The following is a 27,429-nucleotide window of genomic DNA, read 5'->3' as shown; positions in this document are numbered from 1 at the left end:
AATATGAAGGTCTGTATCAAAACTTAATTTGAAGAAAAACTGGGCACCAACCAAAATATGATGATCTCTATGAAATCTTGATTTGAATAATAACTGGGAACCATCCAACAGTCAAGATTCAACTATCCTAACTATCGGTTTGTTTCGGCCAAACTATATACAAAAACCCATATTTCCTCATGAATGACGACAAAAGAGCAAGGGGAAGGTACCAAGTGAATCACCAACTTTTTTATTTCAAGCCTAGTAAACAATTAATTATTTGAACTTTAATCAAAGATAAAAGCAGACAAGGAATATCATGAATAACCTTTAATCAAAATTCTTAAATCACAGGGAAGATTAAACTACAACTTGCTTGCACTTTAACTACAAAGAATAAGTCGAATTATACAACAGTTAAAAAAGATACATGTTTTGAAACAATCAAGAACATAGTTCTCCATGTGCTTCAAGAATTCCCAAGTGAAGTCTTTCAAGGTCTTACCTTAAATATCGAAGAACCTTCAGTGTTGGATGACAAAATTTGCAGCAAGATACACAATGATGCCAAATTTGGAGGATATAAATTCTATATTTTCGGATGTTTCCAATATATAGTATCATCGAGGCTAGATTGCTTTCGACGTAAGCAATAATTTCTTGCAATATAAATAATTCTCAATGATGCCAAGTTTAAGTTCTTTCATTGGATACAAAAGGTTTGTTTTTGTAGTTAGAACTTAACTTGTGTTAAGATTCTTTCTATAGTTTGAAGCGTTGAAATAATTAAACATCAAGTAATTACTATAAGTAAATTACTTCCAAAGATTCTGCTAAAGTTAGGCACGTAGATTTGAATTTGCAATTGCCTAAACCAAACTCCAAAAGTTGGTTCACAAGTTAGATCAATTCTTGGAAAGAACTAATAATGTTTGTTGTACAAAAAGAATTTTAAGGATAACAACCATAAGTGTGTGAAACGTTTTCCTTGAAAATAAAACAAATAAAGTACACCAAACCCAAGAATAAAAATTTGGTCCTTTGCACTTTAAATTTGCGAACGCAAGTGAGTTCCGAGTTCATGAACTTCAAAATACAACTAGATTCACGAATTTAAAAGATTGAGTTCTTGAAATCAGGTGATTTTGGAGTTCAAGAACTTCTCGTCACTTGGATTAATGAACTCAATTTTTGGATTCGCAAACTTAAGTGATTTTGGATTTCAGGAACTTCAAATTTCAACTAGGTTCACGAACTCAATTATTGGTTCGCGAAAAAGTAATTTTTCACACTATTTGGTTGTAATTTGCATCCAATAACTTGCTCAAACAAATCACCTTTAATTAGGGCTGCACAGGAACCATCCCGTCCCATGGAACCGTCCCGGAACCGCAAGAACCGTACCGGTACTGTCCTGAAACCGCGGTCAGATGGGACAGGTACAAGTACCAAAACTGGTACCGTGCCATAGGGAGGTACGAGTAACGGTTCTATGCTATTCCCGTCCCGTAGTACCGAGGATCTCTATCCGTTGAAATTAGGGTTAAATCCTAGCCGTTGATAGTAGGGGTTATACCCTTTATCCATCGTATTTTCCTCATTTCCTATTCCCTCTTTCAGCGGCTCAGCCTTAGGTTTTCATTTTCCTCTCAGAGAAGAGAAGAGAAGAGGCCATCGTCGATGCACCAGTCCATCTTCTAAGTTCTAATCATCGATTGATCATCACCATCTTCTAAGTTCTAATCATCGATTCATCATCACCATCTACTAAGTTCTAATCATCGATTCGTTTTTTATTTACTGCAAGTCTGCAACAGGTAATAATAGTTAGGGTTTCTGCTTTTGTCTTGTTATGGGAGTAGGCTTCTTGAATTGAATGAGAATTTGGATTATGATAGCCATGTGTTCGTAAGAAGACCTCAAGGTTTTGTTGTTGAATTTTTAAATTGATTGGTTATGAGAAATCAATGAAATCTGTGTCAAAATTTGTTGTTACAAATGCTTAAACTTAGTTGTGAGATTATTTTGGTTGTATCTTTTTAATTGTGATATATTGAGCCAACCCATGTTCGGTTCATTGTAAAATTTCATTATGTTTGATGTAGCATTTTTCAGGAATTTGTGGTTCAATTAGGTAGGTGCAGTACTGTTTTTTTAAAATGGAAGATACAATGAAGAAGCTTACAAAAATAATAATATCATTTGATTCATGATATTATAGTATAGGGTTTAATTTAGTAGGAATTCAATCCATTTCATTTGTGTTGATGCATATCAGTTGAGCTCTCATCCATTTTTTGTGCCTTACTATGTCCATGTCTACCTCTGTCACATATAGTTCGATTGACCAACTAAATATGTGTCGCATAACATAACTACCTTTGTCCCTTTTTTTCATTTCAGATGGATGCAAATACAACTCAAAGTCGAACTGCAACTGAAGTTGGTTCCTCTATTTACCCTACATCTGTACCTGCACCTTCTGCTGACGCTCAGCAAGCTGCACAAGGAGATCCAACTGAAGATAGAACTACTGTCGGTGATGCATCTAATTACATTCAGGAAAGGTGTAGAAGGGCTCTTGCTATGTTTATCATTCTTGATGAGGTGCCATTCAGAATGGTTGAAGGTGAAGGGTTTAGGGCCTTAATGCAAGTGTTGGAGCCTAGATTCAAAGTCCCGAGTCGTATGACCATTTATAGGGATTTGTCAAAGCTGGTTGCGAAGACTCATTCAGAGGTCTTGGATGCTTGATGCTTGGAAATGAAGTTCGTTTCTTGTTGAAGCAAATTTATGGAAGTGGTCAAGTGCCAAAGCCGAACTGCCGAAGTGCTGTTTTTTTGCTTTGCTTTCTGTTTTTTCTACTTAAGTGTTAAACAGTTGAATTGAACTTAGAACTTTGAACATATGTATTCAGGTCAAATGCCAAATGCATTTTAAACTTATGCGTATGAAGTATGGATTCAGGTGTTAACAGTTGAAGTGGTTGAACTTAGAACTTTGAAGATTTTTTTGCTTTGTTTTTTTTTTATAATTTTACATATGCTACAGGTAAAGAACCGGTCCCGTCCCGTTCCCGTACCGAGTTAAACAGGTACAGGTCCCGTCCCGTCCCATACTGCACAAATACAGGTACAAGTACAAGGTACAGGTACCGGTCATAGGGAGGTACAGGTATTGAGTTAGGCAAAACCCCGTACCGTCCCGTCCCATGTGCATCCCTACCTTTAATTATAAAAGTTGTCTATGGTGATTTTTGACAAATGAAGATTGATTTTTTTTTTTATTTTCACAGATCAATGAATCTAGACAAATTGCCGAAAAAACCACAAGTAAAAGCCTCCTCTTATATAGACACGATTTATAAACAAAGATACCAATTTTATAGGATTGATATCATATCATTATATATAAGACAAACAAATAAGAACAGATCTTGGTCGTGGAATCACCCAACCCCTACTAATTTTACCTTTCTCATGCTTACATAAGGTGGATCCCCTTTCTGGGGATTTATAATTGGTGTTTTTGGTTCCCATCGCCACGTGAGAGGGGAATTATTTTTGCTCCCGCAGTGCGAGAGCCTCTTCGAACTAGCAGTTTCATGGCCGTAGGATTTGTGAAGATATGACGTCACCTAACAGCGAGATAACCCCAGTTATTCGACGAATGTTTGATCAATCGGTGTATTTTAAAAGGAAATTTTGTTTCCTTCTTTTGCAAAATACTGTATAGCTTTTTTTTGGAACCTAAAATATTTCTCTGTGAAAATCTCTAGTACAAGTGGAGATAGAAAAGTTGAATGTTGTTGTTAATGGTGATAATGCATGTTTGTTGATGTTGATGTTAATGTTAATGGTGATGATCGAAAATAACCGTAAGGTCCTTAAGTAAATATGAAATGACTATGAAGATGTATATGAGATGATAGAAGACCTTGACTACCTCACCCATGATAAATCCAACTATCCAAGTATGAGATGATGAAAGTTGTTGTGTGGAAAAAAAAGGTTGTCATGGAAATTCAAGTTTAATAGCACTGGTCATGATGATAAAAATTAATAAACCCGGATTTTTTATACAATTTAAAAAAATAATGAATCATTGTTGATTGTAATTATCCTAATATCCAATTCAGAAAACTACATAAACCCGTATTTTATAAAATAAGCTAGATCACCAAGATGTAGGTAACAGCAAAACAAATTCTACTATGGTATGTAAACATCACTATGTTTGCACGAATAAATTACGGCCAAAGAATTTTTGTTGCTTGCAGTGTCCATGAGATTTTTTTTTTTTTATTATGATTAAGAACCGTTGATTCTCTGCAAATAACATGGTTAACTAGCATAACTTTCTACTAACATCGGGAGAATTTTCAGTTTGACTAATTGGTCGATGAGATTATTGGGGTTATCACTTATCTCGCTGTTAAGTGTCGTCGTACCTTCCTAAATCCTACGACCACGAAACAAAAGGGCTCCCGCACTGCCGGAGCAAAAACAAATTGGTGAGAGAAGGTTTTTTTTTTGTTTTGTTTTGGCTTCTCTTAAATGTGGTCCATGTTTTTACTAACCATAACCCACATAAAATAAGTCATTAATCTGGCCAAATAGATTCTTATAATTATTAACATAAACCATAAATTGTACACCATATTTATTTATTTATTATAATTATTATTATTTTTTAATTTTTTTTGATGCTAGGCATAGGCCCGTCCTGCCCCCTGGCAGCGTAGCCACCGGCTTATTCTCCACTGAGCAAACTCGACCCTCTTAAACCCATGTTAAAGTTAGTATAATTTACGATTGAGCGGAGACTCGAACCGGTGACCTCCTACTCGAGAGTCCGGCTCCTGTCCAACTGGGCTAATTAACCCCTGATGGTTACACTGTTTTTATATATAGCCCAAAATAAATTATCGAATCCCTAAATCAAAAAACTAAAGTAAAGTTAATTATAAAATTTTCATAGTTAAAATTATGTAAGATCTAAGACATAATTGATGATTTTCACTCAATATAATGTAATCTTGATTGAGAAAAAAAAACATCATCTTAGGTTCTTTTTTTTAATTTTTGGAAAAGAATCAAAACCCTAGCTGATTTCATGTCGGTTTTCAATTGATATTGTTGTAGAGAATTTTAATGTAAGAATTTCAATCGATATTGTTGTAGAGAATTTCATAATCAATATTGATGCAATCATAATTTAGGAAAAATAACATCATTCTAGCGAAAAGGTGAAAAGTTGGGTTTAGTTTGTTTTGGGAAAAAAACAAAAAAATAGGGTTTATAATGAACGCGCGATTGGGGGATATTGAAACTAATTGGGGGATATAAATTACTTTTCCCAACCCATAGTGTCTGCTAAGGGGTGATTTTGGGGGGGGGGGGGGAAATATTAAAGTACCCTTCCCTCAAAATAAAAATAAAAAAACTGAAAATCAAAAAACAAAATCATATCCCCCATTTCCATCTTCACTTCTTATTAATCTCTTTTAGGATTTGAAACCTAAATATTCCCTACTCCTTTTCAAATTCTAAAATTTCTCCACTCCCTTTTAAATTCTCTTCTCCTTCTCTGCCAGCTCCTTACTTTGAAAACGATTTTTTTTACATTCAGAAGTGATGATGATCATGCTGGTGGTGATGAAGACCATACCGAATGTGATAAAGACCATGCCGGAAATGATGAAGACCATGCTGGAAGTGATGAAGACCATGCCGGTATAGATGAAGACCATGCCGGTAGTGATAAATACCATGTCGGAAATATTTTTTTTTACATCGCCGTAAGTGATGAAGACCATGCCGGAAATGATGAAGACCACGCCGGAAAACAGTGTCGACATGCTTGGTAACTAACATTCAATGCCGTAAGTAAATGCCATCATGCTCGATAGGAATCAATCAATGTCAGTAGTCAAGTGAAAAAAAATTTCATTTTCTGGATACTTTACATCATGTGTCGGTAAAGAAATTTAAGCAACATACTATGCCGGATAGTTTTGTGCCGGATACTATGCCGGATATCGAGTGGCCGGCGTGGACGTAGAATGAATAACATGCCGGTATGGCTACTTCCGGCATTGTATTCATACCACTTCTATGCCGATACCGAGCTTTTTCAGTTGCAAAAATGGTGGATTCAAACAAAAAAAATCAAATTTTCAACCTCTTAGCAGCAATTCTCTCTTCACAATCATCTTCCATTTTCACCAAAAAAAGTTCTCTTTCAAATATTTTTTCCCTCCTTCTACTCTCACCTCACTCACCCAAATACAAATAAAAATACACACTAATCTTTTAACAAATACTTAAGATTTTTCCTAATTATAATTAAACACTAATCCTGATTAGTGAGGGGTAGATTCAGAATTAGGTAAAATACTTAGATAAAGGGTGACCCTGATTTGTTATTTGGATCCATGTTTTGTCCTTCTCCACTATCCCCGAATTAGTTTCAATATCCCCCAATTATAATAGGGCGGTTTGTAAGAATAATGAGAAAACAATTAAAAATAGATTGAAGTATAATTTAGCTTGGATCTAGAAAAAAGGTTAGGGTTTATATTTTGATTTTGGGGAAGCAGTAGAATTATTAGTAAAATAATTAAGACGCGTTTGGTAATTTTGGTTTTTCATTTTAACTTAAATTTTTTGGGCTATAGGTAATAAAAACGTGGGCTACATTTAAGAGAAGTTTTTGTTGTTTTTTCTTTTTTTCGCTGGCCGTGAAGCATTTTTGTTTATAGATAGCAAAATTGTACTCATCTCCGTAAAAAGACACCGACGATCCCCACGGCAGGATAGCGCGATTTCTTCGATATTTCTACTAGTACAGCTTATTTGATAAAACTCGCCAAATAAACAGTACTTGAGATCAGTCAGATTCAGATTCAGATTCAGATTCAGACTCATTACTCAGATTTACTTATTAATTACTTCCAGCTGAAGTTTCCAAGGGTTTTTAATAGCTTTCTGTCTCTAAAAATTCCGAGAAAGAAATGGTTCGACAAGAACAACAACATCAACACAGGATGGATGGTCCATGGATCCTTGAAGCTGTTCCTCTAATGGTTGTTGGTCTCATCACTGCTCATGTCGTCGCTCTGGTAAATCCCAGAAAGAAAAGCCCTAATTTTACAACCTCTCTATTCGTTTTCTTTCCTTTTTTAATTGTTAGAATCCCTTTTGATAATTTCTTTCTGTTTGTTTGTAGGTTTACTGGATTTACAGGTTAGCTACAGAAAAACAACCTCAAAGAAGAAAAGCCCACTAGTCTGTCATTCTCTCGCAGTGATAATAATACGGTAAAATGAAGTACAACCCTAGTTATTACTTCAATTTTTGTTAATTATGTTTTTAATAACTGATCTCACTACGTTTTTAATAAATTTGGTAGAAATTGAGTTTGGTTTCATTGAATTTGGTCTAGAATTTCAAAAGTGAAGACTTGGGAGAAAAATTAGGTTAATTGAGACGGATTTAGATCTGATTGTACTTGTCTACTGAGATTTACTGATGTAATTTCATTCTTACGCAAAGAGAGCATGCTGCTTGAAAGAGAACCAACTGTATGTCATTGAGTAAGTGTACTGCCTATATATGCCAATTAGCTTATTCTAAGGTTAGGGAGTCTCAGATTCACTTCAGAATGGGTGCTGGGAGACTGGACGATAATGTTTTTAGGGGATCTGGGCGAAAGAACAGCTGGCGTGCAGCACTGAATAGAGGAATCATACTTTTGCAACTGAATGTAGAGTAACAATTACTTAAGAACCGGGGGTAGTAGATAGGTTACAGGATAATTAAGGAACCGATAATACTAATTCAGTGGCTATAAGCACGCATGGTTAACATTTTCAGGGTCAGTTGGATAACCCAGGGTTTAGTTTATAGCTCACATGAATTCAACGTTAATGGTTGATGTCTAATTGCCTAATTCGGTGGGTGAATGATGTCTTTTTATTGTTTGTTAACTGACAAATTGCTTCAGGTTCTAATGTGATTCAACACAGGTTCAAAAACCGCATAACACGAGCTTTTAGAGAAACACTTTCTAATAGTCCAACCTGAAAAATCTGGAGATTTGGTTTTGATATCAGTCTCTGTCAAGTTTATGTTTAAAAACAGTAGAAAATTACGGACCTATTGCTATGGATTCCTTCCATGCAGGTTTCAAGCGATGACTACAAACACTGTAGTTAAGAAGTGGCATCCGGTAATCCATCAATTCCTAGTCCAGTCACTTGTAAATAGTAGATTTTGACTGAAATCCGTTAGAGAATTATTAACCCTTCCCAGCTTTGCGCTATACTGTGCCAATAACTTGCTAATGGAAATGTATCATGCAGTTCAGATTACGAGTTATTCAAAACTGTTTAGGAGAAGAGATCAGCTACGACTTGCTGCTGTTGTGCATCTTTTGTTTATGTATTTGATGTGATGTCTCAGAGCATTGTAATAAGAGAAAACGACTGTATGTCCTCGGGGAAGTGTACTGCACATATGACAATTAGGTTCTAACTCCCAAGGTCAGGTAGTCCAAGTTTCATTGTGAAATAAATGCTGCGCGACCGACTGTTTCTAGGGTATCTGAGTGGATGGCTGGCACGCAGCACTCGAGTAGAGGGATTGAGAAATTTGCGACACTAAACTTTTGCAACTTAACGAATCCTTTTTATAAGAACTATGGTTGGTAGTATGAGAAATATGAGACAGGTTGCAAGTCAACTAAGGAATCAATGTACTATTCCAGTGGCAGTTGTCTTCAGTTCGTTAGCAATTGCAGGGCAGTTCTATGCTTTAGGTTTTATAGCTCACATTAATATAATGTCAGTGATTGATATGTAGTTGGACAGGTTGACTATATCCTTTTGCTACTTAAGAACTGGGGCATTGTTTAAGGTCTAAAATATTCTAAATTGTTGCAACAGAGGTTTAAAATCATATAACATGAGGTTTTAGAGCCCCACCCTCTAATATCTGAATTTTTTTTGATATTAGTCTTGGTCAAAACTTACGTTTAAAGCTATAGGAAATTACTGACACACTGATTGATTCCTGTAATGGAGTTCTCAAGGTTGTGAGCCTTGACAACAAATAGTGATATGCATACTCTGATCCTCATCTGCATTATGATGTGGGTGACTGATGAATTTGGTGAAGACATCTTTCTACCCATAAATACGAATTCCTATCTTGTGTGTCTCGCGGATTTTATTGAAACCCAGTAGAAAATTATTGACCCTTCTTTGATTTGCTTCTGCTCCAGTGACCCGTTAATGGAACTGTATCTTGTAGTTCAAAGTGCAAGTTATGCAGATCTGTTTAATGGGTAAGATTAACTATGATGCACTAGTGCTACTATCTTTTGTTTAGGTATTTGGTCTGAAGAGTCGGAGCATGTTGTATTGTGTTAGAAACACAATTCTTTTTAGCCCCAGTTTGGTGAAAATGATTGATGTTTATTGGGAACTTTTTTTCTTGGAGTTGAGAAATGTAGTAAAATTTATAGAAAGCCATTCTCCCAGAAAGTTTTTGAAAGGAAAACTTTAGTCAGAGCTTTCTTTTCAATATCTATTACTTCCTACGTTTTTGGAAAAGAGATGCTATCACTTTCTCAATTTGGCCTATTTCCAAAAACGGAGGGAGTATATCGTGATAAAACTTGTAACAGCATTGAAAATTGATGGAGGAATCCCATTTACCATTTTAACTCTCTTTCTTCTTTTTCCATGTTTGTTATGCAATTGAACTGTTGAAGGGTAGCTCTGAAGCATCTTTCTTTTAACCTGTTGCACATGCATGTTTAGTAATTATTACCCATATCTAACAAAACGAGTTCTGGATTTTGCAGGTTAACGATCATGTAGCTGGAGAAGAAGTGAAATCTACTAGTTTCCACAAATCTAGATTTAGGATTCCAGGTTGCTTTCAGCCATGTTATTTCGTCATTCATTTAAACTTGTAGGCTGGGAATAGTGACTTATACTCTCCTCCTGATGTATATTTGATAATTAGAATTTACGACTTGTTGTTATGTTTACTGTATGGGGTTTTAGTACAATCTAGTTAAAAATTGGTTCCCTTGGCCACAGCGACTATGATATCTACGTTTTTCTTTGTGTCTGTTTGCGTTATTTGAATTTAAAATTTGTATATCGTCAGGACTCATTTTTTACTCTGCTGGCTCAAGTACCCAAGGATTACCCACCTTTGCTGGACTTGCAACTTTGCTCGAAAGTCTGTGAACAATCTCGTCATGCATTGCCAGGTTGCAACTGTGGCCTGGAATATTCTTTTCGCCCATTTATCTGTTGATCCCACCTTCAACCTAACATAGGCCTTCTCTTTTGATCCAAACCACCGCCACAATTACTCACTGCCAAAACCAGCACATATGATTGCCGCGCCGCCTCCTGTTTCCGGCCGTGGGCACTATGGCTAAAATAAATTATGCTGTTATCCACCTTAACAAAGTCCGCTGTTCTTGTGTAAAGTCAGAATCCCACACATGCAACTTGTGCAATGCTTATACCATGTAAATGGAAGAGCTGAAGAAACAAATTAACTTATTTACGGGGTGATGATGTATATTTCCCGACATAGATAAGAGAGATTTTCTTACCATGCGATCAGGTTAAATACCGTTGACTTAGACCCACGGAATTCCGTCAATCAGAATGGGTTTCAACGTCCAATAACCACCATTAACGGCAAACTTAATGGGTAAATCACTTTCAGTCTAACTGAAATTCAGTAAAAATATAAATCTCTAATTCCAATAAACGCGGGTCAAGTAAATCGGAAATATAAAAAAAAATGACAAAGATAAAATTAAGCTACGCCCGATGGTTATTTTCATTAGAAGAGTGTACATATATAAAATTCGTAATTTAAATTAAGATATAGTTAAGATCTCTCCTAGATTTGATTAAGATGTATCATGTTTCTTACATGAAAAAAATTCACCATGCCTCTATAAATACTCTACTTTCTCACGTTAAACTCATCCAAACACAACAAGAGCTTTCAAAGTTAACAGAGAATAGTAAATACTTCATAACTGATCTTCTTTCACTAGCTAGTTGTTAATCATGGCTGCTCTTAAAATGTTTCGCCAAACTTATTCGTACTTCTTTACCGTCTTTTCTCTCTCAGTTCTTCTGTTTTTCATTCAACACTGTTCTTGTTTCAACCCCAGAAACTTATATGCGTCACCAGCCGGTAACTCCGGTTTCTCATCAGCTGGAGCTACGTGGTATGGAGGTCCAAATGGTGCTGGAAGTGATGGTAAGTCACGATGGAGTGAGACAGCGAGTGCATACATGCACATTAGATAGACAAAGGGAGAATATAATTACACATTAAATTAGCATTTTATGTACAATTATATACTCCGTATGATGTACACGTTATCAGTAAAGATTTTGCGTAGCCAGAATGTGACTAGCCATCTTAATTAGCCTAGTCTAAATTACCGTACGTTTTCTGCGGTCAAGAAAATGACATTAACCATTGGCAAACCATTTCTATCTGAAATATGGCTAGCGCCTATATGCCTTTCTATTGTAAGGGCAATACCTTAAATCTGAGGTCGAGATGCTTATGAATCTTTAAGCAACCATGAAAATAAAAGCAGTACGATTATTGAACCCTGTTATCAAGTAGAATCCTACGCCGTTTCACTAAAAATTCAACATTCCCTGAATTTTCATCTTCACGTTTTTCTATAATAAAAAGTGATGGTGTTAAAAGATGACGTTCATTTTGTGTGTACATAATATATAGGTGGTGCTTGTGGTTATGGGAATGCTGTAGGTCGATCACCTTTCTCTTCAATGATATCAGCCGGTGGCCCTTCTCTCTATAAGTCTGGCAAAGGGTGTGGTAGCTGTTATCAGGTGATGTGTGAGAATATACTAACGATCTTAGACTAATCCATCACCATTAGTTTGTCAGTCTTATTAATAATGTTGAATGAATAATTAACTTTGTAAGCCTCTTGGATATATAATATAGGTGAAATGTACGGCGCATTCATCCTGTTCAGGAGAACCAGTAACTGTAGTGATTACAGACGAGTGCGCAGGTTGTGTCTCAGAATCAACCCATTTTGATTTGAGCGGTACAGCTTTTGGTGCCATGGCCATTTCTGGCCAAGAACAACAATTGCGCAATGCTGGCGTTTTACAAATAGAATATCAACGGTATGTTTTTTTTTCTTCTTAGATCTGTTATTGCCTAAACAAAGTTAACCATAATTACACGAATGATTGGATAACGATGCTTGCATGTACACATGCAACATATTTCAAATGATTGTTGACAAGGGCTTAGGGACTGATTGTATTTTGTGTGACTTGCAGAGTGGAATGCAACTATCCAGGCACGAATATTGTATTTAAGGTTGACGCGGGTTCAAACCCTCACTACTTTGCTACATTGGTTGAATATGAAGAAGGAAACAGTGATATTGCTTCAATTGATCTTCAAGATAGTTCAGCTTCTGCTGATTGGCGACCAATGCAGCAATTATGGGGTGCTGTATGGAAGTTGGACTCAGATCCTTCATTGACAGGTCCGTTATCTCTGCGTCTCAAGTCCTCTACCGGGGAGATGCTCGTTGCCCTAAATGTCATTCCAGCAGGGTGGGGTGCTGGTGCTACTTACCGATCAGCTGTCAACTTTAATGAATAGCTGCCATGTGTAGCTTGATGATACTTGCTAGATGAAATAAAGTTAATTTGCGATCTTAGTAATTGTCTGATATATGTATCCATCAGATAAATCATCTTCACAAATAGTACAAGGAGGCTTTGCTGCTTTATGCGAGCCCCATATATTATAAGCATGTACGAGAGTTACCGCACCTACTAATAAAATTCACCTTTATATTAATCCTGATAGCGCACCGATTAGTGAAATTGGCATTTCTGATGTTCTAGAAATTGATGTATTTGAAAAACCAATCTTGAACGCCTTTATATTAATCCTCATAGCGCACCGATTAGTGAAATTCGCATTTCTGATGTTCTAGAAATTGATGTATTTGAAAAGGTTTTACCTATTTTCCATCCCCATTTTTCCTAATTCCCATCCCATTTCACAAACAATATTTTGTATAACTCTTTTAAAATTGGGTAAACAAAACTCATCCTCTTATTGCATAAAAAAAAAATTAAGAAAGAAAAATGAATTGCCAATTGTCCCATTGTTTATGGTTTGATAAGTTCTCGCTCTTCCCATTTTGGCTAAATTCTTGTAACACTTCACCTTCTTCGTTATTTTTGTCATCATTGTCGATAAGGAAATTGATTTGATGAACAGTTGATAAGCTATTAGAGATCTTGTTCACCTCCTGACAAACACCAGAATGTGTGAAAAAACCATTATCAGACTTTATCCCTAATAAGTCAAAATATTGTAAATATTTCTAATGAAATCAATCATGGCATTTATGAGATACCTAGTTTCTTAACAAAGTCAGATTTTTTTTTTTACTCAAGAAAAAAAAAGAATCGGAGAGAAATTGATTACAACATCTCGGAGAGCTCGAAAATTAGGGTTTCATGATCAAAAACATGTTCAGAAGCTAATGGGCAACGATCAACACTACCACAAGCAAAGGAAAATATATATTCAGCATTAGTAATAGCAGTAAAGTTTATTGAATATGGACTTTCTTCTCGGCACCACCACCTGAACCTGTTTGTTGTTGTTGGAAGTTAAACCAAGATATGGATTTGGTTCTTGGATCAACATATGATGTTGATCCAGTCCGAATGGATAAACAGCTACAGTTGATCCAGTCAAGTTGGATCAAGAGAAACAATTGACACACTGTGCGATATTTGGAAGTTCGAGTTAACTAGAAGAGCAAGTTGTGTCGGTTCCTTGTTTTAGAGTTTTACTATATTTAAAGTTTTTTTGTGTTTCTAGAAGTGTGCTTTATTTAGAGTTTGATTTTATTAGGAAAGTGCTTTGAGTGATCGTCAAGTTTATGAGACTATAAGTAGGCTATTGAGCCATAAGAATTGTACACCAAACTGATTATCACTGTAATCGTTTATTTGCTTCCGCGTTGTGCTCTCCTCTCTCTTGCTCGATCCTACATATGGTATCAGAGCAAGGTGAGGGGAAGGGAGAGGAGAAGGAGATAAAGAATTTTCATAAGTTTTCCGGTGATAGAGAACTGTTTTTCATCAAAAGAGAAGTACTGTGCGAAGTTGTGATGAGATTAAAACTGGAGTCTGTCAAAACTGCGTTGGTGTTTGTCTTCATCAGGGTTCGAGAAGTTGTCAAGACAAGACAGAGATTGCTGTCGTTTTTGTGGCTTGTCCACAATATCATTGAGCTTGTTAGAAGGAAGATGTTGTCTTGAAAGCAAGGATATTTTTCTGTGGTTTGTTGCTTATCAAAATTTGTTCGTGTGAGTTTTTCCATGCGCTGTTGAAGAAAATAAAGAAGATAAGAGTGTTGCTGGGTTTAAGGTGTTGCTCGAATTTTAACCTAAGTAATGTACGTGTGAAACTAATTCTTTTCGCGAGGAAGTGAACACAGAAAAGGTCAAGGGGTATTTTTCTGGTGGTGAGCTGTTAGGGTTAGGGTTATCACGTACATACAAAGAACAAGAAGAGGATATTATGCTGTGGTGGACACGAGGAAAATCAAGGAAAGTTGTTCGGTTGCGAACAGGAAAGCAAGTTTGTTGCGATGGGTTTAACTAGTGTTGCTGCCCTAGAATTGACTTCCGGCGATGATGGTTGGTGTCGATAACCATGGTTTATCAATGGAGCTGTGAACAGGGTATGGTGGTTAATAGGGTTTGAATCTGTTTTGTGAGAGGATAGCAGATAATAACTCTAGTGAGTTGATGGTATTAGTTTAGCTGCTGCTGCCATTAACGGAGATCATGAAATCTGTTGCCCTAATTTGGTGAAACAGAGTAATGGTGATTGCTAGTTAACGTGATGTTGATCACGCTGTTAGGAACAAGAGTCGCTGGTATATGATGGAAGTCCTGTTATCATGCTCCGGTAACTAATGAGAGATGATGGCTGCGATTGATGATTGATATGGAGAAGTTTATGCTGTTGATTGTTACTGTTGTGAGCAAGCACAGGGAAGAAGAGATATTGACGTTGCTTTAGTGAAATATTTGCAGCGATGATAAATATGGAGCTGCAATCGTTGAGAACGAACAAGACCGAGTTAAGGCGTCGTTTGCTGGAGATTTGAGGTTTCACGATCTAAAAAAAACAGGTGACAATAGTTACTGTCTGCTGTTTAAAAAAAGTGTTATTGAAAGTTTGTAACAGTATGGGTGTTACAAAGGTTTGTGTTACAGAAGAATTGTTATAGAAGCGTAAAAGAAGAAAGTGTTACAGTAAGTGTAACAAAAAGTGTTATAACAGTAAATAAGTGTGACAGTTTCTGGCAGAGGTGTTGCAGAAAGCAGTTTTTGGTTGAGGTGGTAAGCAAGGGTTGTTGTGGCAGAGCATTGGTTGATTTTGGAAGGTAAAAGAAGCTTAGGGTGAGTAGTTGTTTAAAGGGTTAAGTCATGAATTCAAAATCAATGAGGATGGAGGATCAACTGATATTGCAGTCAAGAAGGATTGGTACAGTTTGATGGCGGATCAAAGGTATTTCAGTAAAAAAGGACCGATACGGTTTGATTAAGTTGACTCGAATTCAGAAGCTTAGAATGACAAGGTAAGTTGGATGGTTATGTTTGAGCTTAAGGGAGGATGGTAGCAAGTTTAAGCTCAAACATGTTAAGCTTAATGGTGATTGAAGAGTTTGTGGCAGAAACTTGGAAGTCTTACAAAGTGTGGCAGACTTTGTGAAAGGTTATAGCTCGTGGCAGAAGCATAACAAGTGAAATATTGTGAAACAAAGAACTGTGAAAGTTTCGACTCTAACAAGCGTGACTGAAACAAAGAAGAAAATAGAAGAAGAAACAACAAGATTATGAAGAAAGAGAAGTTAATCACCAGGTGGTGATGAGAGAGTGAAGAGAAGAGACATGTGATCGTGAGAAGTGAAGCAATCCCAGTGTGGGAATTTGGTTAGAGTTGTGTGAAGCAATCCCAGTGTGGGGATTTGGCTAGATTTTTGAAGATATTCCAGTGTGGAATTTGTGTTTGGTTGAGTTGCAGTTGGTGCTGCAATTTGAGAAGAGAGTGATCAACAAAAGGAGGTTATAATACCTATGAGTTGAGGAGAACATCACAACAATTAACAAGGTTGTGATCGTGAAGATATGGCAACATGTGTACTTTAGAAGAGAAGAAAGGTTTGTGAACTGTGAAAAGATCAGTTCTATACATCACTAACTGTCGGTTGTGACTCTTGTTAAAGTAACATGTGAAGAGAAGATTAAAAGAAGAAGATGAGCTACAATGCTCGGTGTTGAGTTAAAGGATTTGGTTTTGTGTTTGGTTAGCAAGTTGTATAGAGCATAATGAGGTGTTTCTAGCTTGCTAAAAGGTTTGTATTCCGCTGCGATGAAGAAGAATGTGAAGTGAGTGTTTGATGATTGTTGTAAAGAAGATTGCTTTGTGAATTGAGCTTGTTAAAGATGACGGAATTCTGGAATGAGAAAAGACAAGAACATGTTAACGTTTATCAATGGAAGAAGAGGAGTAGTAAATGATAAAAGACAAGGACGTGCAAACGTTTATCAATGGAAGAAGAGGGTTACAGAATTATTGTTGAATGATATCTTTGTTTAAGGGAGGATGTTGGAAGTTAAACCAAGATATGAATTTGGTTCGTGGATCAACATATGATGTTGATCCAGTCCGAATGGATAAACAACTACAGTTGATCCAGTCAAGTTGGATCAATAGGAACAGTTGACACACTGTGCGATATTTGGAAGTTCGAGTTAACTAGAAGAGCAAGTTGTGTCGGTTCCTTGTTTTAGAGTTTTACTATATTTAGTGTTTCTTTGTGTTTCTAGAAGTGTGCTTTATTTAGAGTTTGATTTTATTAGGAAAGTGCTTTGAGTGATCGTCAAGTTTGTGAGACTATAAGTAGGCTATTGAGCCATAAGAATTGTACACCAAACTGATTATCAATGTAATCGTTTATTTGCTTCCGCGTTGTGCTCTCCTCTCTCTTGCTCGATCCTACAGATGTTATGTGAGATCATTTGAACAATACTTAGATCCTTAGAATATAAGGTAATGATGCACTAATGGTAATAGATAAGGTATCACAATGGTGCTTATGTGTGATAGGTTCCTGATTGGTATCCCAATCCCAACAATATCCCTATGTTACAGAAGTTAGTAGTCGTATGTTACCAGAGAGATGGGAAGAAGACGACGGTAATGGTGATGATGTCACCGACAAAATAAAATAGCGTAAGTTCTGTTCACCCAACATAAAAGGAGTTAAATAAATAATAATTTGTGTGATCGGATGGGACTTAGGGAAAATGAGGATAGGAAATAGGTAAAACCTTTGAAAAACCAATCTTGAACGGAAATGCAGTAGAAAGTGAAATTGGCAGACGATTGATGTACTAACGAAGACTCGGGTCATCAGTTTTTGTTTATGACAGGGGACTAAGTGCAGCACTTTAGGCCTTTGGCTACAACAAGTCTGTAATTGAAATTTAGTCTACCTGGAATCACATACAATGTGGCATAATAAACTGAATCATATTTTGCTTTCATGGTTGTCCAAAACGAAAATTATGAGACCTATAAGGAGAAAGAAAAGAAAAATCCAATCGGTTAGTGTTTTCTTTTTTTTTTTTTTTTTTGTTTTTTTTAGAGAATTTGATTTCTTGGTCCACTCATCATTAAGCTCGTTTGATTGGGGGTCATGAATACTAATTGGGGGCCTCAGCCATTTTATTCCCACCCCAAATATTTTGGGGGTGTTATAAAATGTAGTGAATATACTATTTTATTCTTGACTAATTTTTTCTTCTTCAAATAACGACTTTAATTAAACTCTTCAAAGACAATACGACTGTTAAGGATCGTCATGGTCGTATTCAACACTATTACGACCCTTTAAGGCATTTCTCCCATTAATGACTATTCGAAGATAACGACTCTTTTTAGACAATAACGACTGTCCAGTAACGACACTTCAAAAACAATAACGACTGTTTGGAGTCGTCATATACATAATCAATTCGCTGTCGACGCTTTAAAAACAATAACAACCCTTTCAAAAGATCGTTAGGGAATTGATTATGTATATGACGATTTCAAACAGTCGTACATGCTACGTATTTCCGCCATTAATGACTTTCAAAGAAGATAACGACTATTTTATAGGCAATAACGGCTGTTTAAAGTCGTCGTTGAAAGGGTAACGACTGTTTAGAGTCGTCATTGAAACACTTCCATGACGATTTTTCATACAAATCTGAGCAAAAAAATAAAATAAATAAAAAAGAAAAAGAAATAAATAAATAAAATTGCAAACAAAAAATCTGAAAAAAAAAAGTTAAACTCTAATTAAATAAGATTATCACTAATTAATTAAGATTATCACTAATTATATAAGGGTAGATTAGCCATTTAAATTTTTGGATAAGGGATGACTCAAATTAGGTTTTAGTGACCCTAAATGTCCTCTAGTGGAAGCCCAAAATTAGTATTCATGGCTCCCAATCAAACGAGGATCATTAATAGTTGAAGGCTAGTCAAATGGCAATCCATGGAGCTATCTGTTTCAGGCTTTCAGCTGACAAACAGCAGACAGTAGAGTAGACCATGACTTAATAGCTGCGTAGAGCAAGCACCACGATACATTGATACGAAAAGAATATCGTTCTTTGCTGTAGGAGAAAATGTGGAAAGGTCGTGAAGTAAGGAAAAATAGTAATGCTGCAAATGCACCATCATCAAAAGGGAAATATCTGGTTTTCTTTTTCTTGAAAGAAAAAAAAGTTAATACATTAAAGTAAAACATCATACGATAAGTGATGATATCGGTAATCTGAGTTCGAAACTCGCAAGCACCAAATTCTTTACCAATATCTTTGCCAATCAAAAAAATAAAATAAAATAAATCAGTGCAAATTACTAAGGACTTAATTGAACATGGCATGATTAGTTACTGCTAAAAGCAACTAGATTTGCCTGTCTGGGACTTCCATGTTGAAGTTTTGGCGAAAATAGGATCTAACAACAAGTGAATGGCTTGGGTTAAGGTTGCATTGCATCTATCATCTACTTGGATTCAACAGATCGCCTCATTGGCATTTCATGAAGTCCTGGCATTTCATAAAGTCCCTTAGATAATAGAGCGACTCCCCTGTCTAACGTAATTAAACAGATGCGGAGAGTTCGGAAAGGGCTTTATGGCCATCGCATAATCCAAAGTTATATCTCCTAAAAAAAACAAAAAACAAAAAAACGTTTTAGGGAGGATCATTGGGTTGGAGATATAAGTTAGAGCAATTACTATGGGATGAACAAATTTAGAGTTTGTTCATTTTGATCCCACTATGGGATGAACAAACCAAGAAAATGGATATTCAAATGAACAGAAATGGCGCGCGCCATTACCAATAACTCTGGCGACAACCAAGATGACGCCAGAGTTTTCACTTCAAACGCGCGATTTAGCAAAACTCGCCTGCGTCCCTTCTTCAAACTCCCATCATTTCTTGCATTATTTTTACAAAACTAGTCATAAAAATCTTAGGTGACCAAACTTGTGCTACAAAAAGCCCACTCAAATGTTGAGATCCACTAAAACTCCATCGTAAACAAAATTGATATAAAAATCCCAAATTTTTAAAAATTGATACAAAACTCCCAAATTTAAATGTTGGTTTCATCATTTGATGAAACCAAAATAAAATTTGATGAAACCAACATTTAAATTTGGGGTTTTTGTGTTAATTTTGTTTTGATGAGGTTTTTGTGTTACTTTTGTTTTGATGGATTTTTTGTGGAAGGATGGTGACATCTCTGAGGTTACAACTCGAGGACGGTTATTTTTATACAAATCCAACATATACAAAACAATATAATAATTGGTAGTGGGGCACACTAATCATGACATTATAAAAGAAAGAATAAAAAACCTAAAAAGATGGGACACCAATCATTAAACACAGAGTTTTATATTAAATTTAGTATTTTAATAAATTGAAAAACATATTTGTTTTTACTTTCAATGAAACTAGATCAGTGGGCGTCTAATAAGTGAGCGCCCGCGTCACCACCAAAGTCGCCCGAGTCATGACCCAAAACGCCCGCGTCATGCCTTAAAACGTGCGTCTACTGTGATGGCGCCCTACGGTATTCCATAAGGAAAATTTCTTGTTTGGTCCTAAGCCCATAAGGTTATTTATAGTAGGGTCCAACTGGATTTTACTCTTATCCTAAGATCCAAAGTTATTTGAAAACATGGAAATGACTAATATACCCCACTGTTTAAGTACGTGTGAAATAACATACTTCTACCAAATCAGGATTTTATTTATCTGGAGGTCCAAATTTAATTAAAACATATAAAGGACCATAGATTTGAGTACATATCTGCTACACTGTTTACAAATTTGAGTACATATCTGCTACACTGTTTACAAATTTGAGTACTTCTACTATTTTATTTCTCAGTAATCTTCTCTCTTGCTGCATCACAATCTTCTTAGCTTAAACCACAACTGCAACAGCTACATCAACACCATTGTCATTTCAATTCAGCTGCAACACAGACTTGTTCTTCTTCCCTGTTTACACAGCACTACCATCTTCATAAACCCATTGAGACGAACATCTCATCCACTGATTTTGTTCACAGTAATCACCACATACAATTCCTCCTCTATCTCATATGTATCTTCAGTTTACATCAGCAACCCAACCTTCTATGTTCCTCCAAATCCATCTTCAGCACACCTTCTTTCAAACACACATCACAACCAATTTGTAACTTTATCAAGACCACCACCAATTTCACAAGCTTGCAAATCTGAACCAATAACAACTCTTGTTCATATCATTCAAAATCTGTCATTTCTTGCAATAAGTTCTGAACTGCAGCTCCAGATCATCTCCATATCCAATTCCAGTACTGAATCAAACGTAACAAAGATCATTTATTTCAGTATTTCATATACGTACTGAATCAAACATAACAAAGAGCACTTCCTATCAGTATGTGACATATGTATTGAAGATTCATGAAAACACAAAGAGAAAGCACAAAGAAAATGACGAGTACAAACCTGTGTATGAATCATTCGGAAAGTAGACATCAGTATACAATGAGCTGGTGCACTCTCTGATCCATGTAGAAAGGCATTTATGAAGGAACTGTCGGGACTATCAATTAATACCAGCATTACATAGCCTGGTTGCCAGAAGGAAGGCAAAATGATGATGCTTATAATAGATGTATGCATAGGAGTAAGTATTTGGATTGGATCACTCAGCATCAGACATGTTTTGAACCTGTAAATGTGACAAAGATGTAACAGTATTAATACACAGTATTTCACATATGTACTGATGGATCAATACTAAAACAAGTGAGAGATCTATGAAAAAACAGAATCTAAGAGCAGTTTCTATGAGTATGCCATATATGTACTGCAGATTCATGAACTACAAATCAAACTGCATGCCAAGAATAATTAAGGATCTATCAGAAATAGCAGAATCTAAGCACATAATATGGTATTTGACATATGTAATGATGGATCAAACTAAAAAAAGTGAGAGATCTATGAAAGAAACAGAATCTAAGAGCAGTTTCTATGAGTATGCCATATATGTACTGCAGATTCATGAACTACAAATCAACTGCATGACAAGAATAATTAAGGATCTATGAGAAACAGCAGAATCGAAGCACATAATGCGGTATTTCACATATGTACTGATGGATCAAACTAAAAAAGTGAGAGATCTATGAAAGAAACAAAATCTAAGAGAAGTTTCTATGAGTATGTCATTTATGTACTGCAGTTTCATGAACTACAAATCAACTTCATGACAAGAATAATTAAGAATCTATGAGAAACAACAGAATCGAAGCACATAATACGGTATTTCACATACGTACTGATGGATCAAACTAAAAAAATGAGAGATCTATGAAAGAACCAGAATCGAAGAGCAGTTTCTATGAGTATTCCATATATGTACTGATGGATAATACGATCTGAAAGTACAAACAAATCGAAAACAGAAAAATAATAAAATCGATAGCTAAAATCATTAAAAACATGATAATCTAACCAAATAACAGAATAAATATGAACAAGATTCATAAAAAAAGAACAAAAACGACCGAGTTCTATGAGTATTCTGTATATGTACTGCTGGATAATACGATCTGAAAGTATAAACAAGCCTGATTCTGAAGCGAAAACAGAAAGATAATGAAATCGAAAGCATATATCTCTCATTTTTTTAAGAATCTATGAGAAACAACAGAATCGAACAATCACAAAGAAGATTTATAAAAACAAAAACAAAAAAAGCAATTCACAAATAGAAATATAAACAATGTAAATCACAGAAATCACTAACATAGAGAACATCATTATAATCGAGTTACCAAAATCATGAAATCCATCTAATCTTTATGATTCAGTTGAAAGCATAACAGAAAACAAAAACAAACACTATAGAAAAGATTAGATAACATACCTGCAAAAAGAGGACGACCTTCAGAAACCCTACGTCTAAATTCACCAGCACCAACAACAGCAGAAGAAAGAGAAAGGAGAGAAGAAAACCGATCTGAATTTTTTTGATCGAGAATATAGAAAACTTAAAATGTTATTTGTTAGGTGAAGGTTATTTTAGGAATTTTTGAAATACACATCTTTGGTCCCACACGTGTACAGGACCTGGGCTTAAAAAATTTGGTCCATTTTCATGTTTTCTTTTAATTATGGACCTCTGATTAGTGGGCTTTAATGGGTGGACCTGCCACTAACTAAGAACACTATAATGGTACCTATTGGTAATTCCTAGTTTCCATAATGGAAAATCCAATTTGACCATCACCGAACAAATTTTGGTATTTGGCCATTGTCATAGGAATTGTCCTTATGTAGTTTGACCAAACTTTTGACTCAGCTTGAGTGTTACAAAATTTTGATCATGGTGGAATCAGAATATTTGGGGAGACAAGTCCGTTCATGGATCCCAAGTTGAGCCAATTATATAACAAGAGAATCTAGCTTTCACCAACTCTATCGAAACATGTGACTATTCTTCAGACCTTGCAAATTGATCAGGTAAATGGCACACAAATAATGTTAATTACATTAGATTAGTTAGTCCAATAATTTAATACTTTCTTCGTTCCTTTTTAACAGGTTGGTTTCAAAAAAATTAGATTGGTTTTCTAATTGAGAAAGTCAAATATTACTTTAGTTTTCTGGGATCACTGTTCTTTTAACTTCTTTTGATGATAAGTGTCATGTGGACCATTTCATTATACTTCTTTTGCTGACAAGTGTTATGGAGACCATTTCACTTCACTTCTTTTATTGACAAGTGTCATGAGTATCACTTTTAACGATTAAATCTCTTAATTTTCTTAATTTTCTCTAAAAACAAAACCAGTCTATTAAAAAGGAACGAAGGGAGTAATATCTTTTGAGGTGGGGTCCAAAGAATTCGTTAGCCCTCGTACGGTCGTACCGTAGCTCTTTGAGCATTTCCAATATAATAAGGTCTGCTAGACTTGGCAAAATCGACAAAGCAACTAGCAGTTAAACATTCAATAGCACGATTCGTACATGAGGCACAAACTAGACCCATGGCTGAAAATCTAACCACGGGCACTGTAATAACTCCTGTAATGTTGATCAGTACTTTGTTACAGATTACTGTCATCGGGCAAAAGATCCTTTACCAGCCCTCATAAGAGAAATATACAACAACTCGTTCCATGTATCCGGTATACCAGGTAAGCACCAGTGACTACAATCCTGATGAGTCAATGCAGCTGCAATCCTCTCTTCATACTTTGCCATGTAATTTGCGTAAATCGAAGGGTGTCCATCAGTTCTGTAGTAAGTAAGTTTCGTAACGTTCAAGTATATGACAGGAGTCTTCATTTTTCGAATCGTGTCTTCCAGTAATTTCACCTGTGATGGATTCTTTTCTACAAATGTTTCATTGCTCATGGTCGGTTCCGTTTCTCTGTTGCATTTCCCGCCTGTGTTCCATTTACCTCCACTGCGTAATATATAGCGATAACAAAAATTAAGCCGAAGGATAATAAGTTATAGGCACAACAATTTATCGTTTCGATCACTTACCGGAAATAGTTAACTGAATATCCTCTGAAAACAACTTGGGTTTTATTAGGGTCAATGTTCTTGTCCATCCATTTCCTCCAAGTAGTAAGACCCTTCTTATAGGCCTTGCTCATTTCCAGTTTCGGGTGCAAGTAATCACCTTCTTGAAAATAATTTATTCTGCAATTTGGAACCATGTTAGGCACATACATATATCGGAATGGTGCAAAGATTAAAATAAATATGGGCCTTGTCTATACTCACCCATTGTTAGTTTTATCCTTAATCCACCAATGCCATGAATCAAAGATTACAAGATCAGCGTCACGATAGAATGATGATGCACGCTCGTCGATCATGTCTAACCTCATTCTCACCGGCTCATTCATGTTAAGCTTGTTTCGGCGATTCGGAGGGTTTGTTTCGAAAACCAAGTAAGGAGACCACACAAATCCTACCGTGCAGTTGTAATCTTCGTATTTCAACGATCTGTCACCTCTTATCTTGTAATCAACACTTCCTGGGAGCCAATGTACCCGGCTTTTGTCTGGTACGGCATTCCAAAGGATGCACATTAGAGATTCAAACATATTTCTATTCAGAGAATCCCCAGCGGACACCACTTTTTTCCCTCTTAATCTTTCTAGAAAATCAGTTGCATTAAGAAGGCTGCAACAACAAAAAAATAAAGAATTTAAGTACCCGCCCCCACTTAGCATACTTGAGGTCAGAGAGAGATTCGAATCCCGGGACTAGAGTTTCTTGATTTCTTACATCTAATGCTGCTTATTGGTTCTGATCTCTGTTCTTCCCATGTTATTAATCTAAGCTGGAAATGGTCAGTCCAGACAACGGATTCATGAAGCACATGAGTGGATAACTGATCAGTGGCTTTGGAAATCTTAAAAATCTTTAACTGTCTCAGTCGTGGAAATTAAAAATCTACTATATCCAGTTGTCTATGGAAAAATACAGTATGACTTTTGGGATAGGAATCTGATAATCTGGCTCTGGCTAATTCAAAATCAAATTAAGAAACTCAATGTAGAACTAATTACGATTAAGACTAATCATACCTTGGGAAATTAGAGTTGCATCCAGCATTTGTTGGATGAGATTGCCAATGCCATTGCAATTTTAGAAATGCATCATCAGGTCTCCCATTGTTGTAACAATCAAAAGGTTTTCTATCGATATAAGGACAAGAACCAGGAGGATAAAATGGTTCTCTGATGTCGTCATTGGCCGGCTTTACCCATTCACCCTCAAAGATATTGCAACGACTTTGAGAAGAATCGTCATTAACCTTTTCTTGCTTCTCATTGTACATTCCAGTTCTGTTACTTAAAATATTACTAGTTGTGGTAACAGCATTTGTTTCATCATTTGCAATAACCAGTTCCTCAACTTTAGGAACACTGCCCGAAACAACACTGCTCGAGTAGTTTGTAAATGTGCTACTACTTTCTGTTTGTTTCGTCGGTAAAAAATCTCTGGTTAACTCCGGAGATGAAGAAGAAACTATCGATTGATTGCTCGCAGGAGAATTTTTCAATACCTCTTGAGAAGAGTTTTCCAAATTTTCTTGAGAAGCATTCGAAGAAGAAGAAGAAGAAGTTGTTTGATTCGCCGCCAAAGTATTTTCTTGAAGAGGATCCGAAGAGAAAGTACTAGTAACAGCAGCAGTGGTGCTAGAACTACTATCAAATAACAATGGAATCTGTCTATCAACTTCTGCAAGATTATTTTGAAGCATGGGATTCATAACTGATGGAAACATGGAGAAAATTATTGTTAGAATAAGAACCGAAGCTCCAAGGACGAAACCGAAACCAATAAGTACTAATGATCCTTTTCTCTTTGAACCTGCACGAACTATGGTTGTGGATGATGATGCATTGTTGTTTGCACCATGATGATGAGGAGATAGTTTTCCTACTAAGTGACATAACTTCTCCCAAATCCCAAGTTTTTTCATCAGGATCTCGAATTGCAAAATGAAATCAAGTTTGGTTACAAATTCCAGTGATATAACCCGAATGACATACGGAGTGAAGATGTATGTTGTTGATCAGTGACTCCAATATTGTTCCCGTTGACGACCAAAAACAAGATATACGACAATAGCTAGATGCAAAATACAGGCATTAATCGGTATTTAATTAATTAAGTGGATATATTCCAATAATTTAAGGCAACTTGCATTTTTATATTAGGGTCATCTGTTTCTAAACATGTTGCATTTGAGTCCAGCACTAGGCATGCATGACGCCATGCACTACAGGCAAGTACGAATAAGAGCCTGCTTTCGGTGTATTATGAGTTTACAGGAAGAAAACACTTGGAAACTTGTTTCGTGGTGCTCCATATATAAAACATTATTTCTAAGATTTTGTTTTGTAAAAGAAAGTTTTTCCTTTGCGTTGATGTTAATTTTTAATTTCTTAATGCGGGTAGATAGATGAGAAATAAAGAGATACAATTGGTGAGTGGAGTAAAGGGTACTGATGTCTGATTTGATGGAAAGATAAAGAAATGGCGAAGGGATTGGGGAGTTAATGTTTAGACGGCCTGTTTCAGAAAAACAAATGATGGGAAATAGTTAATGAGGTTCTTGTGAGAGACGAAGGAGAGTAAGGAAAATTTCAGTTGATCTTTGGTCGTAATTGCTTTTCAACTCATGATTGAATGTAGTGGAAAAAGATGTTGTTACTACCATTTTTCTAGTAGCAACAACCAAACGAACAAGATCATTGGATTTTGTTTTAAACCATAAAACAGCAAGTAGAAGATGAATTTAAACAAATAAATAACAATAGTTTCACACAACAATAATTTACGTGGTTCGACATCGGAGTGTCTACATTCACGGGAAGGTAAAAGAGTTTTATTATGATTTTTATCTGTTACAAGGGTGATGAACTCCATTAATGATGATGAAGTTCAGTGAAAGTTTCAATAACGAAGGTATAACGAAGATGTAACGAAGGTATAACGAAGGTTCCAAAGGTAAAACGAAGATAAAACGAAGGTTCCGAAGGTAAAGCGAAGGTAAAACGAAGGTATAACGAAGGTTCCGAAGGTAAAGCGAAGGTAAAACGAAGGTATAACGTGGGTTCCGAAGGTAAAGCGAAGGTAAAACGAAGGTTCCGAAGGTAAAACGAAGATAGAACGAAGGTAGTA

The 27,429-nt window shown here is 36.0% G+C and overlaps 2 protein-coding genes and 1 long non-coding RNA gene across 3 annotated transcripts; 2 read left to right on the top strand and 1 right to left on the bottom strand.

Annotated features, from left to right (window-relative positions):
• Positions 1-6,930: 6,930 nt before the first annotated feature.
• On the top strand, positions 6,931-10,124 carry LOC113299315. The gene is made up of 3 exons (XR_003334796.1): positions 6,931-7,105; positions 7,213-7,303; positions 9,853-10,124. It is a non-coding gene; the product is annotated as an uncharacterized LOC113299315 (long non-coding RNA).
• A 903-nt stretch (positions 10,125-11,027) lies between these two features.
• Positions 11,028-12,695, top strand: LOC113295761 (expansin-B18-like). The gene is made up of 4 exons (XM_026544085.1): positions 11,028-11,288; positions 11,787-11,899; positions 12,018-12,205; positions 12,365-12,695. Exons 1-4 carry the CDS (start codon positions 11,093-11,095, stop codon positions 12,693-12,695), a joined length of 828 nt encoding a protein of 275 aa, XP_026399870.1. The 5' UTR covers positions 11,028-11,092.
• Positions 12,696-23,628: 10,933 nt separating this feature from the next.
• On the bottom strand, positions 23,629-26,338 carry LOC113293253 (protein trichome birefringence-like 2). Its single transcript, XM_026541955.1, has 4 exons — positions 25,323-26,338; positions 24,511-24,915; positions 24,268-24,426; positions 23,629-24,184 (listed from the first exon to the last, which is right to left on the bottom strand). The coding sequence occupies exons 1-4, from the start codon at positions 26,222-26,224 to the stop codon at positions 23,836-23,838; spliced, it is 1,815 nt and encodes a 604-aa protein (XP_026397740.1). The 5' UTR covers positions 26,225-26,338; the 3' UTR covers positions 23,629-23,835.
• Between the last annotated feature and the right edge of the window lie 1,091 nt (positions 26,339-27,429).

This window comes from Papaver somniferum, chromosome 7, assembly GCF_003573695.1.
Source record: "Papaver somniferum cultivar HN1 chromosome 7, ASM357369v1, whole genome shotgun sequence".
In the NCBI taxonomy this organism is placed as follows: Eukaryota; Viridiplantae; Streptophyta; class Magnoliopsida; order Ranunculales; family Papaveraceae; genus Papaver; species Papaver somniferum.
This window is presented reverse-complemented; position numbering and strand designations above follow the sequence as displayed.

Excerpts from the sequence above, each read along its gene's own strand:
- LOC113293253 (XM_026541955.1), bottom strand. The coding sequence starts at position 26,224 with ATGAAAAAACTTGGGATTTGGGAGAAGTTATGTCACTTAGTAGGAAAA. Across the intron at positions 24,427-24,510 it reads AAGGATAAAACTAACAATGG|AATAAATTATTTTCAAGAAG; the intron begins GTGAGTATAGAC and ends TCCAAATTGCAG. Across the intron at positions 24,185-24,267 it reads TATTCAGTTAACTATTTCCG|TGGAGGTAAATGGAACACAG; the intron begins GTAAGTGATCGA and ends TATATTACGCAG.
- LOC113295761 (XM_026544085.1), top strand. The coding sequence starts at position 11,093 with ATGGCTGCTCTTAAAATGTTTCGCCAAACTTATTCGTACTTCTTTACC. Across the intron at positions 11,289-11,786 it reads AAATGGTGCTGGAAGTGATG|GTGGTGCTTGTGGTTATGGG; the intron begins GTAAGTCACGAT and ends CATAATATATAG. Across the intron at positions 12,206-12,364 it reads TTACAAATAGAATATCAACG|AGTGGAATGCAACTATCCAG; the intron begins GTATGTTTTTTT and ends TGTGACTTGCAG.